At 44.8% G+C, this 14,894-nt stretch overlaps 2 protein-coding genes across 9 annotated transcripts in view; one reads left to right on the top strand and one right to left on the bottom strand.

The window, feature by feature from the left end:
• Window positions 1–6,955, top strand: part of LOC135093976 (armadillo repeat-containing protein 2-like) — a 16,372-nt gene extending 9,417 nt beyond the window's left edge. For 6 of the 8 annotated variants that reach the window (XM_063993663.1, XM_063993659.1, XM_063993666.1 and 3 more), the window contains 10 exons: window positions 1–56; window positions 873–1,148; window positions 1,519–1,715; window positions 2,199–2,373; window positions 2,912–3,052; window positions 3,643–3,859; window positions 4,382–4,495; window positions 4,643–4,775; window positions 4,890–5,050; window positions 5,713–6,955. The exon at window positions 1–56 is cut by the window's left edge and continues 120 nt beyond it. In XM_063993663.1, coding sequence (XP_063849733.1) covers window positions 1–56; window positions 873–1,148; window positions 1,519–1,715; window positions 2,199–2,373; window positions 2,912–3,052; window positions 3,643–3,859; window positions 4,382–4,495; window positions 4,643–4,775; window positions 4,890–5,050; window positions 5,713–5,870 — 1,628 coding nt within the window. In that variant the 3' untranslated portion in view covers window positions 5,871–6,955. The remainder of the gene's footprint in view (window positions 57–872; window positions 1,149–1,518; window positions 1,716–2,198; window positions 2,374–2,911; window positions 3,053–3,642; window positions 3,860–4,381; window positions 4,496–4,642; window positions 4,776–4,889; window positions 5,051–5,712) is intronic. The other 2 variants (XM_063993660.1, XM_063993665.1) reach the window with 2 other exon arrangements.
• Window positions 6,956–7,486: 531 nt separating this feature from the next.
• LOC135093978 (uncharacterized) lies at window positions 7,487–13,521 on the bottom strand. Its single transcript, XM_063993668.1, has 7 exons — window positions 13,306–13,521; window positions 10,719–11,690; window positions 10,129–10,287; window positions 9,474–9,648; window positions 9,015–9,119; window positions 8,112–8,301; window positions 7,487–7,843 (listed from the first exon to the last, which is right to left on the bottom strand). The coding sequence occupies exons 1-7, from the start codon at window positions 13,314–13,316 to the stop codon at window positions 7,572–7,574; spliced, it is 1,884 nt and encodes a 627-aa protein (XP_063849738.1). The 5' UTR covers window positions 13,317–13,521; the 3' UTR covers window positions 7,487–7,571.
• Window positions 13,522–14,894: the final 1,373 nt, after the last annotated feature.

The following is a 14,894-nucleotide window of genomic DNA, read 5'->3' as shown; positions in this document are numbered from 1 at the left end:
TGGTTGATCGCGAATATGGGCCCCTCCTGGCTGCCATTGCAAGGGTGATGCTGGCGGTGAGTGAGGGAGAGGTCTGGGAGAGTTGGTGAGGGTTATGGTGATGAGGGGAGGGCTGGGAGAGTGGTGGTGGTGAGGGGGAGGGCTGGAAGAGTTGGTGAGGGTTATGGTGATGAGGGGAGGGCTGGGAGAGTGGTGGTGGTGAGGGGGAGGGCTGGGAGAGTTATCAAGAGTGGTGGTATTTATAATAATAGTAAGAAAACACCTATGAAAACTTTAATATCTTCCACTTAACCCAAATAAACCACAGCTAGGGTAATGAAAACATCTTTAAGAATCACAGCAAACCATTAAACTCCCAGTAGGAATGTGAAAGGACTCTTGAAAACCCCATAACTTCCACTAGAGCCTTTCAGAACCAAGCCACAATGAGACAGGAACCACAAAAACACTTAATAACATCAGTAACTTCCACAAGAGCCATTCAAAACCAAGCCACAATGAGACAGGAACCACAAAAACACTTAATAACTTCAGTAACTTCCACTAGAGCCTTTCAAAACCAAGCCACAATGAGACAGGAACCACCAAAACACTTAATAACATCAGTAACTTCCACTAGAGCCTTTCAAAACCAAGCCACAATGAGACAGGAACCACAAAAACACTTAATAACATCAGTAACTTCCACTAGAGCCTTTCAAAACCAAGCCACAATGAGACAGGAACCAACAAAACACTTAATAACTTCAGTAACTTCCACTAGAGCCTTTCAAAACCAAGCCACAATGAGACACGAACCACCAAAACACTCAGCAATCCCAGAAACATCTACACAAACCAGGCAATTTCAACCCGGCCCCTTTCATTCACAGCTCAAGGTATCTGGCAGCAACCTCACTTCAGTCTGCAAATTGGTGTTTAAGGTGACAAGACACGACGTCAATGATTCTCTATTTCTTGAGGGGAACCTGCTGGACCTGCTGCTGGAGGCTGTGGCGTGCGTCCCACCCCTGGACCAACCTGAGGCCTGTGTGTATGGCTATGGGGCACTCAAATTTCTTACCATGAATTCACAGCTTGTCTCTCGGCTTCTCAACAGAGGCATTCTAGAGCTTCTGGTGTTGCATATGAAGCTTATTGTTAATCATGTAAGTTTTTTTAAGCTTGTTTTGTTTTGAAAGAGGTGGAGGTTTTTTCTCATGTTTTGTGTGCGGTGTGTGGTTCTTGCTTCTGTTTTGGTGTTTTTGATGATTTTTCTTGTGGTTCTTGTATTGGGAATGTTTTCAAAGGCCACAGAGATGATGTGTCAGGTTCTCTCCTCCCACAGCCCTGCCACAGCCTTCCTTTCATCCTTCACTTATCTCCCCACCACTCCACCACACCCATCGCTTCCCTCACCTCAGACACACACTCCCCTAACAGTCTACTCCCATTTCTCTTCCATTCCTCTCCCCAGCTGTTTCCTTCCACCCTCTGTCCACCACCCTTCTCTCCAGCTGTTTACCTTCACCCCCACAGCAGCAGGAGGTAGGGAGCGTACCAGAACAGACCCACTACGCCCTGGTGCAGCTGACGGGGACCCTGCGGCACGTCAGCAGCTGCGAGAGGACCTTCCCCTTGCTGCTGGTGACTGGTGCTGTTCCTCAGGTGTGCTCCCTCCTGCATCACTTCTCCCATGATCAGGATGTGACCGCCAATGTTGTCAGGATATTGAGGTAGGATTGGTAAGGGACAGGGATAGGATAGGATAGGAGGGGCAGGAAGTGATAATGAAGTGTATTATGAGAAAGAGAAAGAATGAGAAGTAGGAGGAGGAGGAATAGGAAAATGTATAATGAGTAGGAGGAGGAGGAGGAGGAGAAGGGTGTAGGAAGTGTATAAGAAGGAGGAAGAACAGAAGGAGTATTAAGAAATGTATTAGAAAGAGGAAGAGGAGGAGGAGGAGGATAGGAAGTGATCAGGATTCTCAGATAGGAGGAGAGGAGCAGGAGAAAGAGGGGGGAGGAGGAGTTTGAAAAAAGTATGCATATTTTAAGAAGGAGGAGGAGAAAAAGAAAAAGAGCATACATACTCGTATGTTAAGAATCTCTCTCTCTCTCTCTCTCTCTCTCTCTCTCTCTCTCTCTCTCTCTCTCTCTCTCTCTCTCTCTCTCTCTCTCTCTCTCTCTCTCTCTCTCTCTCTCTCTCTCTCTCCACAGCATCATCTCCACACATGAGGAATGCTGTGCGGTGGCAGCCACACACCCTGCCACACTGCCTGCAGCTGTGGCAGCTCTGCGCCGCCACGCTGCGTCGCCGGCCATTGTGGTGCGGCTGGCCTACGCACTGGGCAACATGATGGCCAACTCGGACGAGGCTCGCTGGAAAGTGGGTGTGAGGGAGGCTGTGTTTGGGTGTTGTGGAGAGGCTGTGTTTGTCTGGTGTTGAGGAGAGGCTTTGTTTGTCTGGCTACTGAAGAAGTGGCTGTAGTAGAGGGCTGTGTGGTGCTGTGAGGTAGCTACGTCAGGTTAGGAAGGCTGTGTGGTGTCTATCATGCTGTTCTTCCCGTCTTTCATTTGCCTCTATTTTGTGGAGAGGCTGTGCTTGTCTGGATGTTGAAGAGAACCTGTCCTACATTACTGTCTTTATTCATGCTGTTCTTCCTCTCCTTTTCATCTTATATTCTTTCTTTCTTGTAATTTATTTCCTTCAATTGCCTGTCTCTTCTTTTAGTGTGTGTGTGTGTATGTGTGTGTAGAACCTGACCCACACTCTTCTATTCATCCTGTCTTTCCTCTCCTTAGACAGGTTAGGCTAGGTTAAGTAAGGTTAGGTTAGGTTAATTTAGGATAAGCTACGTTAGGTCAGATCAGCTTAGGTTCACACACACACACACACACACCTAACATCTACTTCTCTCTCTCTCTCCCAGTTGTTCAGCGTCGATGGGTTTACGGAAACACTGCTTGAGCTGCTGACTGAGTACCTCCAACGGGACCGCCACCACCAGGCTGACGAGATGATAGACCCCCTCACACCAGCCAGCGGGACCCCAGAGGACGTCATGGTGAAGGTGTGGTCCTGGGGATTCTGTAGGGGTTTGGGAGGGCTGTGTGTGCTGTGGTGAGTCAGGTTAGGAAGGGTCTTTGGTGTTGTAATATTGCTGTTTGCTGTGGTGAGGGCTGTGTGGTGTTGTGGGGTAGTTAAGTTAGGTTAGTAAGGCTGTGTGGTGATGTAAAGTTGGTGTGTGCTGTGGTGAAGGGTTGTGTGGTGTTGTAATATTGCTGTGTGCTGTGGTGGAGGGCTGTGGTGTTGTGGGGTAGCTAGGTCAGGTTTGAAGGCTGTGTGCTGTGGTGGAAGGCTGTGTGGTGTTATGAAATGCTTGTGAGTTGCTGTGAAAGATGTGTGATGTAAAATTTGTGTGTGCTGTGGGAAGATTCTGTGTTTTGTCTTGAGGTAGGAAGCTTAGGTCATGAAGGCTGTGTGCTGTTAGGAGGGCCTCTCTAATCCACCCTCCCACCTCTCCACTCTCCAACTTTCCAGCTGACAACTGACAACTGCCCTAACCTAACCTAACATAAGACTGTTAATCCACGAACCTAAACTAACCAAACCTTAATAATCCAATCCACCCTTCCACCTCTCCACCTTCCACCCTCACAGCTGATCCGCGTCCTGGCCAACGTGTCCGTACATTCGCGCGTCGGCCCCGTCCTGGCCCGCTCACGCACCTGCCTGTCACTGCTGGTGTCGGCTCTTCAGCACAAGGGTGTGGATGAGAGTGAGGAGCTGGTGTTGTCCACGCTTGCCACCCTCAACAACCTCACCTTCTACACCCGCGACCAGCCCATCTCCACTCTGCACACTGATTTGGCTGAGTGTACGTGTGTTTGGGTGTTGAGGGAGTCTTGTCGGGCGGGGAAATTGTGTTTTTTTGGTGTATTTTAAGGTATTTTTTGTCTTTTTTTACTGTTTTGTGTCTTTGTTTTCTTTTTATATTTTAAGGTGTTTTTTTCTGTATTTTGGTGTTTGTGGTGTTTTTTTTTTATCTATATTCTTTTGTTTTTATTTTGTTTTTATTTTAAGGTATTTTTGTCTTGGGGTGTTGTGGGGTGTTGTGGCAGGGTTGGGGTGTTCTGGGGCTTTTGAGTGTTGAGGGGTGCCATGGGGTGTTGTGAGAGGGTTTTGTGGTGTTTTTTTCCATGTTGTGTGTGTTCTTTTGTGTGTTATTATGTTCTTATGTCCACTTTCATCCACCTCCTCCACCACCACCACCATCTCCACCTCCACTTTAGATCACAATGTTCTTATTATCTTCCTGTATCCACCTCCTCCCCTTCCATCACCTGCTCCACTCTTCCACTCTCACTCCACTCCTCCACTCATTCCGCTCCTCCGCCAGGCCTGTGTGAGATGCTGCCGATGGATCACGTGGAGGGCCTAGTGGAAACCATCCGAGTGTTTGGCAACCTCACACACTTCAAGGACATCCGAGACATCCTAACAAAGCGCGCAGGTGGGCAGGCACGAGTGGTGATGGTGATGGTGGTGGTGATGGTGATGTTTATTCTTATCTAATTTATTTATTTATTTATTTATTTATTTTATTTTATTTTTATTTTTTTATTTATTTTTTTTTTTTACCTCTCCCTCTCCCTCCCAGTGCTGGAGGTGCTGGTGGAAATGCTAGACTGTGATTCACGGGAGCTGGTGTACGTGTGTGCTGGCGTGCTGGTCAACCTCATGTCAGACGCCTCCAGGAGAACCATATTTCAGATGGAGAAGGGCGTGCTCAGGTATGTGTGTGTTTGTGTGTGTGTGTGTTCTCGTATGAAAGATAAATCATTACAAACAAAACCTAACTTACCCTAACCTGACCTAACTAACTCGTAGCTCCCCACACTCCACAGAATGATTGACGTGTTGCAGTATTTCGGTTACGGTGATTGGCAGCTGTGCAATCTGGTGTGTCAGGTGCTGTGGAACTTCTGTGCCTCTGCTGCGGACGTGCAGGAGGTGCTGGGACCAAAGGAGACAGAGAAGCTGATCTATGTCCTGGAGGAATTCTTGGGTGAGTCTTTGTCCGTGTGTGTGTGTGTGTGTGTGTGTTCTGTATTCTGAAGCACCTCTGCACCACACCTCCACTACTTTCCAAAGGCTCTAGTTGAAGTTACATGGGTTTTTAAGGGTGTTTTTACAGTTCCAGTGACAGGTTAAAAAGATTTCTATGTTATTTAAAGGACAAACGCTCTTGAGAACCCAACTACTCATCTGTGGCCTTGGAAAATAGTCGTGGTGAGAGAGCACAGCGTTTAATTAGAGAAGGATGAGAATAATTTGTTACCTATCTTATTACTGTATGTGTGTGTGTGTGTGTGTGTGTGTGTGTGCGTGCGTGGCATTACAACAACCACTAAGGAAGCTTCACCAGTACATGTGTTCTGAATACTGGCCTATGTGTGGTATAGGTGTTCTTTTTCATGTTTATCCTTGTTCTGTCCTCCTCCACACAGCATCCCCAGGTCTTCTTGAGTCTCCCCACGAGTCTTGTCTTGTCCTCCTCCACACACCACCTCCACATCAACCCTTTCTCCAGCCTCTCCAACAGTGTAATCTAACCTGACCAAACTTAAACTAACGTAACAAAACCTAACCTAATAAAACCCTAACCTAACCTGACCAAATCTAACCCAACCCAACCCAACCTCAACCTAACCTCACCTTACCCTGCAGATGACGACTCCTATTTCAACAACCCTGAGGTGTTTGGTGAGTGCGACCCAGACACGAAGGAGGTTGTATATCAGTTGTGGGAGGATTTTGCCTTTGTGGCCACCAAGCTCCTGGACCGCATTGAGGAAAACACCGCCCTCCCTGTTGTGCCTGTCTAGGGTGAGAGAGAGAGAGAGAGAGAGAGAGAGAGAGAGAGAGAGAGAGAGATGTACTGGTATTAGTCTATGTAATGTTTTAGAGAGAGAAAGATGAGAGAAATTTTAAGTAGATATATTTTAGTGAGAGAGAGAGAGAGAGAGAGAGAGAGAGAGAGAGAGAGAGAGAATATGAATGAGAAGCAAGCAAGAGCACAATAAATGGAAACAATAGTATAATGATAATAATAATAATAATAATAATAATAGTAATAATAGTAATAATAATAATAATAGTCATAAAAATAATAGTAATGGTAATCAAAATAACACCAGTAGTAATAGTAATAACTAGTTCCGTCCAATACTTACCTGGCATAGACTAGCTCACCTGTGGCACCTCCTAGTAGTCTCACCTGTCACCTGTCTGTCTGTCTGTATGTCTGTCTTAGCATGTCTATCTTTTTTTATTCTGTCTTTTTCTGCCCATCTGTCTGTCTTATTGTCTGTCTGTCTAACCATCTTTCTGTGTGTCTGTATATCTTTTTCTGTGTCTGTCTGTCTAAGGATCTTTGTTTTGTCAGTCTGTCATTTTCTGTCTATTTCTGTCCATGTCTCTGTCTCTCTATGTGTTTATCTTTTTTCTGTCTTTTTTGGGTGTATTAATCTGTTTATCTGTCTATCTGTGTTTATGGATATCTTTCTGTCTGTCTGTCTATCTATCCAAGCATGTTTATCTGTCTATATCAATGTGTATCTGTTTCTTTCTGTCCTTTTTTTGGTGTTTATCTTTATCTATCTATTTATGTATCTTTCTTATTGATGTATCTCAATCTATTTACTTATTTATCTATCTATGTTTATCTCTATTTATATATATTTCTATTATCTATTTATACCTATCCATCTAGCAGTCCCACCTCTCTCACTGACCTCACTGTAATGACACACACACACACACACACACACACACAGCTAAGTACAGCATCACCTTCTGTGCTCCCATTCCTCAGTAGTATGTAGAGATTAACCTTTCCTCACTTCCCAGCCTCTCTCGGCCCTAACACTGTAAGCCTCAACTCTATTCTGGTAATAAAAAGTGAACTAACCCTTGTGTTTCGTTTTGGTAATACTAACCTGACTGTTGTGGTGTGTGTGGCAGTGACTGAGGTAAGGATGCAGAGATGGTAACACTGTCTACTCATGGCTTGGTTTGCACATTAATTCTGCCCTAAAATGTACTTGAAAAACACCCATGTATATCTTCATCATGCATCTGTATTGTGTCTTGTAGCAGTGCAGATCATAGCAGGTCATCGCAGGAGCAGAGCAAAAAACTTGGATAACAAAACTAATTTATTTAATCTCTGTACAAATGTTGAGTCTTGGTGGTGTGGTTCCCTTCACTCCTCACCCACCACCTTCAGGGAGTGTTTATGAGTGTCCGGTGTGGCTACAGGGTGTAGGTGCTGTGTGTGTGTGTGTGTGTGTGTGTGTGTGTGTGTGTGTGTGTGTGTGTGTGTGTGTGTGTGTGTGTGTGTGTGTGTGTGTGTGTGTGTGTGTGTGTGTGTGTTTAGAGACTGAGTGGCTGGGTTTGTATACATTGTAGGTCTGAGAGAGAGAGGAAAACACACACACACACACACACACACACACACACACACACACACACACACACACACACACACACACACACACACACACACACAGTAAACACAAGACATTTCACTCATAGCATACAGCATTCACCACCACCACCACCACCACCACCACCACATAACCTGACCTAAAACCTGTACTTAGGCATGGGTGGCGGGGGAATTGGTGGCCTGGCGGGGGCGGCCGGTACTTGAGGGCCAGGAGAGCGAGGGGAGCAGGGCGGCGGTGGCGGCTGAGGAGTGCCAGGAAGCGATGGAGTGCCACAGGGGTCAGCCGCACCTCCATTTTCTGTGCGAATTTAATGGTTTCCTCTGCCCCTCTCAGGTCCCCCTCGTCACCTGTGGGAGGGCATCATTAGCTGGTGTGTGGGGGAGGATAGTGACAAGGCAGGTGTGTGTGTGTGTGTGTGTGTGTGTGTGTGTGTGTGTGTGTGTGTGTGTGTGTGTGTGTGTGTGTGTGTGTGTGTGTGTGTGTGTGTGTGTGTGTGTGTGTGTGTGTGTGTGTGTGTGAGTGAGAGAGACAAGAGCAGATATGTGAAGGAAATATAAAAAACTAGACAAGCTTATCCACCACCACCACCACCACCACCACCCCCAGGACACCTACACTGCAGCTGGAGGAGGGCGCTGGTGGCAGAGGGGTAGTGGAGAGACAGGTTGTGGAGCAGGGAGAGGTGGAGAATGCGCTGCAGGAGACTCTGATCACCCCCCCAGGCCGCCCTCTCCACCAGGCCCTCCACGCGGCGCCCCAGAAGCTTCACCAGGCCTGGGTGTCGCTCCACCAGCCACTCAGATACCTGGAATGTGTGGATAGGTGGATGGACTGATGGATAGATAAGTGCTGGAAAAGACATAGGTTATTTGTTAATGAGTCTCTCTCTCTCTCTCTCTCTCTCTCTCTCTCTCTCTCTCTCTCTCTCTCTCTCTCTCTCTCTCTCTCTCTCTCTCTCTCTCTCTCTCTCTCTCTCTCTCTCTCTCTCTCTCTCTCTCTCTCTCTCTCTCTCTCTCTCTCTCTCTCTCTCTCTCTCTCTCTCTCTCTCTCTCTCTCTCTCTCTCTCTCTCTCTCTCTCTCTCTCTCTCTCTCTCTCTCTCTCTCTCTCTCTCTCTCTCTCTCTCTCTCTCTCTCTCTCTCTCTCTCTCTCTCTCTCTCTCTCTCTCTCTCTCTCTCTCTCTCTCTCTCTCTCTCTCTCTCTCTCTCTCTCTCTCTCTCTCTCTCTCTCTCTCTCTCTCTCTCTCTCTCTCTCTCTCTCTCTCTCTCTCTCTCTCTCTCTCTCTCTCTCTCTCTCTCTCTCTCTCTCTCTCTCTCTCTCTCTCTCTCTCTCTCTCTCTCTCTCTCTCTCTCTCTCTCTCTCTCTCTCTCTCTCTCTCTCTCTCTCTCTCTCTCTCTCTCTCTCTCTCTCTCTCTCTCTCTCTCTCTCTCTCTCTCTCTCTCTCTCTCTCTCTCTCTCTCTCTCTCTCTCTCTCTCTCTCTCTCTCTCTCTCTCTCTCTCTCTCTCTCTCTCTCTCTCACCTGCTGCACCCTGAAGAGAGGACTGGTGAATGTGGCACTCCAGAGGGACAGTGCCGGCACCAGGGACCCCAACTCTGTCACTATGGAATCCACAAAATCAACTGCCTGAAAAGAGAGAGAGAGAGAGAGAGAGAGAGAGAGAGAGAGAGAGAGAGAGAGAGAGAGAGAGAGAGAGAGAGAGAGAGAGAGAGAGAGAGAGAGAGAGAGAGAGAGAGAGAGAGAGAGAGAGAGAGAGAGAGAGAGAGAGAGAGAGAGAGTTTTGGTGAGCTGTAAGTATGTCAGGAAGAGGAGGAAGAGGATGTACTAAGGGAGTGTGAGGATGAAGAGGACCAGTGGGAAGACTAAAGAAGACCTGGGCAAGACAAGACCAACACACACACACACACACACACACACACACACACACACACACACACACACACACACACACACACACACACACACACACACACACCTTACCTTAGCCACCTGCTCCTCCTCCTCCTCCTCCACAATGCGGTACAAGACTAGCTGGGTGATGTCGCACACCTTCTTGCTGCGGTGTGGGTGTGCGTGGCGGTGCGGGTGTGTGTGGCGGTGCAGGTGGAGCAGGATGGCCAGGCTCTGCTCCACATCCCCTGCGTGGCACAAGGCACTGGTGAGGAGGGGGAGAATGGGGTGGATTTGTTACCTAGTGGAAGTAATGTCTGTCTCTATATTGCCAAGTGGAAGTAATGCCAGTCTCCTTGTCCCTCAAATTTAACAGGACAAATGAGATTATACAGAAATGCAGTTGTTTTCACACACACACACACACACACACACACACACACACACACACACACACACACACACACACACACACACACACAGATAAACAGACAGATAACTTACTGAAATACACACAAATTAGTACTTCACACAACATAACCTTTAACTAAACATTAGGAATCACCACACACACACACACACACACACACACAGCAACACCAAGACACATTTATCACACACAGTTATCAGTGTGACCAAAATTAAAGAGAAACTAAATGACTATATATATCAGGACAAATAAAGTTTAACTTGGACCCTGTACAATAAAATTAGGTAAACATTGACCCCCCTCCCCCACACCCACCTGGCCCAGTAGTAGTCGAGGCTCAGGTGAGAGAGGTACAGGTGTGGGTGGAGGTGGTGTGCCAAGCCTCGTATGGCCAGCACTGTGCCCACCGCTGGCGTCCGGCTGGCACCAGCACACAGCCGCCGCAGCACCCCAAACTCCGGCACTACATTCTGTCTGCCAGGGAGAGATGTGACCTGTGACTTGAGATGACCTGATGTGACCTTGTTTGACCAGAGTTGATTGTGACCTGAACTTCTTTGGGTAGAGTTAACCTGTCACCTAATGTGGTCTTGTTTGAGTAGAGTTGACCTGTGACCTGAAATGACCTCCCCAGTTTGATTAGGCACAACCTTTGACCTGAGTTGACCTAATGTGACCTCTCCTGTTTGGCTAGAACTAGAAAAAAAATTACATACAAACTAGCAAAAGAAAAAAAAAATGTATACAAGCTGGAAAAAATAAATGAATATAACCGCCAACTTCCTCTTTCAAAACACACACACACACACACACACACACACACACACACACACACACACACACACACACACACACACACACACACACACACACACACACACACACACACACACTACGGCACTCACCTTAGACACTGTTGCAGGTACTCTCTGTCCTGGCACTCTGGTACCCCCTCCAGGACACGGCACAACAAGGCACGCTCCTCTCCCAGTGCTTTCATTCCTCTCCCCTCCACTGCCTCTTCCTCTTCTTCTTCTTCTTCTTCCTCACTATGTTTCTCTTGGTTCAGTTTTTTGTTTTTGTTCATTTTCTCCTTTCTTGTTTTGATTGTTTCTGTTCTCTGTTCTCTCTCTTTCTCTTCCTTTATCTCCTCTCCTTTCTCTTCCTCTGTATCTGTTTCTTGGTTAATTTTCTCCTTCCTTTTGTGTTCTGTTTTTGTTTTATTTATTCTTCCTCCTGTTCTCATTTCCTCCTTTCTCTCTTGCTGTTTCTTTACTCCATTCATTCCTTCTCTCTCTCCACTCTTTTCTCCCAGTCCTTCCTTTCCTCTCTCTGTCAGTCTCTTCCTGTTATTCATTCCTTCTCTCTCTCCAGCCTTTCCTTCTATTCTATCCTTCCCTCTCTCCCTATCATTCATTCCTCTCTGTAGACCCCTTCTCTTCATTCCATCCATTCTCAGCCTGTCATCCATTCCTTCATTTACAATCTCTCCTTTTCCTAAACTAGCCAATTCATCCTTTAAACAAACTTCAGAACTATGGGGCACACTGTGAGACTTAAAGGTAAACGGCTGGTAGGATATCTGGCTCTGCGGTGAAGGATTCTTAGCATCCTTCGCCCCCCTGGACCCCTTCATCCTAGAGGTCTTTTTGGAAGGATGCTTAGCCCGCCAGTCCTTTGGTGCAACGAGAATCTGCTGAAACTTCATAACAAATGCGTCTAAACTGCCTTCTTTTGCGTCCTCCTCAGAGTCCTGTGTGTGGAGGAGAGTCCGAGGCGTGGCGGCAGTCTGGGGACGTGGTGTAGCATGGACCGCCTCGCCCCACCCCAGCACCTCCCAAGGGCCTGGGTTCGGAGGGCAAGGCTTGGCTGCATCACTGAAGGGAAGATGGGGTGAGTGTGAGAGCTTTGTTGGCTTGGGTGTGTGCTGTGGAGGGGGGTTGGGGGGAGGGGGTGGTCTGAACTCAAGGGCTGTGGGTGGGGCTGGGTGACATTATTTATTTTTACATGAGTCGCTGGTGAAAGGAAAAAGGAAAAAAAAATCCCATTGAAGTGCCTGTCTGAAATAGAGATGTTGAGAAAATCATGGAAAATCAAAGTGGGTGTGTCCTGAGTGTGGTACAGTGTGTGTGGGTGTGTGTGTGTATGTTTGTGTTGTCCTCTTTGTTTGTGTTGTTTTTATTGTGTTTTTTTTTTTTGGGGGGGGGTTTGTGTGAAATTTGTGTTCTAGGATTTGTGGTTTTGTTTGTCTGACGTTTGTGTTGTTTTCCTTGTTTGTGTTGTAAGGTTTGTGTTGTTTTCCTTGTTTGTGTTGTAAGGTTTGTTTTTCTTGTTTGTGTATAAAGTTTGTTGTTTTCCTTGTTTGTGTTGTAAGGTTTGTTTTCCTTGTTTGTGTTGTAAGGTTTGTTGTTTTTCTTGTTTGTGTATTAAGTTTGTTGTTTTTCTTGTTTGTGTATTAAGTTTGTTGTTTTTCTTGTTTGTGTATTGTTTGTTGTTTTTCTTGTTTGTGTATTAAGTTTGTGTTGTTTTTCTTGTTTGTGTTGTAAGGTTTGTGTTGTTTTTCTTGTTTGTGTTGTAAGGTTTGTTTTTCTTGTTTATGTATTAAGTTTGTTGTTTTTCTTGTTTGTGTATTAAGTTTGTTGTTTTTCTTGTTTGTGTTTTGTGGAGGGAAAGAAATGATGAAATTGTGTTTTTGAGCTGTGGATTAGTTGGTGATGTTTTGTGATTGGGCAGTGTTTGTTTCAGAAATGGAGGGTTATATAAATTTTTGAGTTGAATGAATGTTTGGTGTTCGTCTAGTATCATTGCTTCACTCAACAAGTTACTGTAAAAAAAAATAAATGAATAAATAAGTAAATAAATAAAAAGTGCCAAAAATAATTAAAAAAAAAATCAAACAAAAACAAGGCCATACAAAAATTAGATACAAAGAAAAATTAACAAAACAAAACAAAAACAATAAAAACATATGGTAATTGTCTAGAGTCCTTACCGGGCCTTATTACTGGTCTATTCACTTCAATTCTTTTACACATACCTTCACATGCACCTAAAACATCATTTTAAAGTGGGGGACAAATGCCCCCTTCCCTCTAGTCGGTTAGGTTAGGTTAGGTTAGGTTAGGTTAGGTTAAGTTAGGTTAGGTTAGGTTAGGTTAGGTTTTAGGTGCATGTGAAGGTATGTGTAAAAGAATTGAAGTGAATAGACCAGTAATAAGGCCCGGTAAGGACTCTAGACAATTACCCTAACCTAACCTAACCTAACCTAACCTAACCGACTAGAGGGAAGGGGGCATTTGTCCCCCACTTTAAAATGATGTTTTAGGTGCATGTGAAGGTATGTGTAAAAGAATTGAAGTGAATAGACCAGTAATAAGGCCCGGTAAGGACTCTAGACAATTACCAAACATATAATAAAACAACTAAACTAAAAATAAATGAAACACACACACACACACACACACACACAACACCATCACATAATTTACTCACCAATTCCTCATCTATCCGGAGTCACTGCTTCACCTCTCCTCATCCGACGGGGAGTACACGCCCTGGAAACTCATTGCTAGGGATTCCGAGTCACTGAGTAGCGTAGGAAAAGAGGAAAATGGATAGATGTGAAGAATATTAAGAATAACCCGGCATTTTCTTCCGGTTTCTTGTTTACATCTGCGCGATCTTTAAAGTGGCGGACATCTTGGCGCGCCGCTTAGCCCTGCGCATTTTGCCGATTATGTAATGAAACGCGTACCTTTCAGTGTTTTGTTATGTCTGTTTTAGGTTTATTTATTTATTTTTTCCTACTTAGATTTGTTTGGGGAAGTTGTGGTTTGTGTGTGTGTGTGTGTGTGTGTTTACCTGTGGTTGTGCTTTATGGGAAAAGAGGTATGCTCGTGCTGTCCCATCTCCATATATTTTAATATCCAACTTAACCTTGAATCCATGTATACTTTCTGCATTTACTATTTCCTCATCCAGACTGTTCCATACATAGATACTTCTATATGGGAAACTACTTTTTGACGTCTCTTCTACAAGCACCCCTCTTCAGCCTCTTTCCATGTCCTCTAGTGTTCGAGCAAAGTTTGGTGCCCCTCGCGACACACCTTCCCCAAATCATTGCCCAGGATGATTCTACCCTCCAGCAACTGGACGGTGAGTGGAGGAGCCTTGCCGTAGAAGATCTGCCTGAATCCATTATCAACATAGCGAAAAAAGTGGACAAAAGCAATTACAACCAGCCTGATAAATTCTGATGTGCCATAAAAATTCTGGAGGATAGTGATGGAAACCCCAAGTTTAAGCTTGTTTCAGACTTTTCACTAGGATGTCTTTCTTTGCCTTATGCTAATGGTGACTGTGAGCGCTGCTTCTCTAGTGTAAACCGTGTGAAAACAAAAGACAGAAATAAGCTAAAAACAGAAACCGTAAGAGACATCATCCTAGCGAAGCAGTGACTGTACGACCTTCAAGCCATCAATCAAAGTCAATGATAAAAAAAAAACATGACATCAAGAGTGCTATATTCCTCCAATGAAGAGAGTGCCGGGGCTGCTGACGACGTGCCGGATGTATATATAGAAGAACAAGACCAGTAATCTCCTACATAGTAAGTAAACAACTTAACCAAGTGTCCTGTAGTTTTTCTCCAATTATTAATGATATGTATTTAGGAAAGTGTTTTGTTTGTTAAGGGCATTGTTGTTGTTTTTTTTTTCATTACACACACACACACACACACACACACACCTCTCTCTCTCTCTCTCTCTCTCTCTCTCTCTCTCTCTCTCTCTCTCTCTCTCCTCTCTCTCTCTCTCTCTCTCTCTCTCTCTCTCTCTCTCTCTCTCTCTCTCTCTCTCTATATATATATATATATATATATATATATATATATATATATATATATATATATATATATATATATATATATATATATATACTCGTATATATATATATATATATATATATATATATATATATATATATATATATATATATATATATATATATATATATATATATATATATATATATATATATATATATATATAACCTAAATTCTGCTGTATTTGGAAAGT

Source organism: Scylla paramamosain, chromosome 44 (assembly GCF_035594125.1).
Source record: "Scylla paramamosain isolate STU-SP2022 chromosome 44, ASM3559412v1, whole genome shotgun sequence".
In the NCBI taxonomy this organism is placed as follows: Eukaryota; Metazoa; Arthropoda; class Malacostraca; order Decapoda; family Portunidae; genus Scylla; species Scylla paramamosain.
Note: the sequence above shows the minus strand (reverse complement) of the source record. Positions and strands in the feature narration are given on the sequence as shown.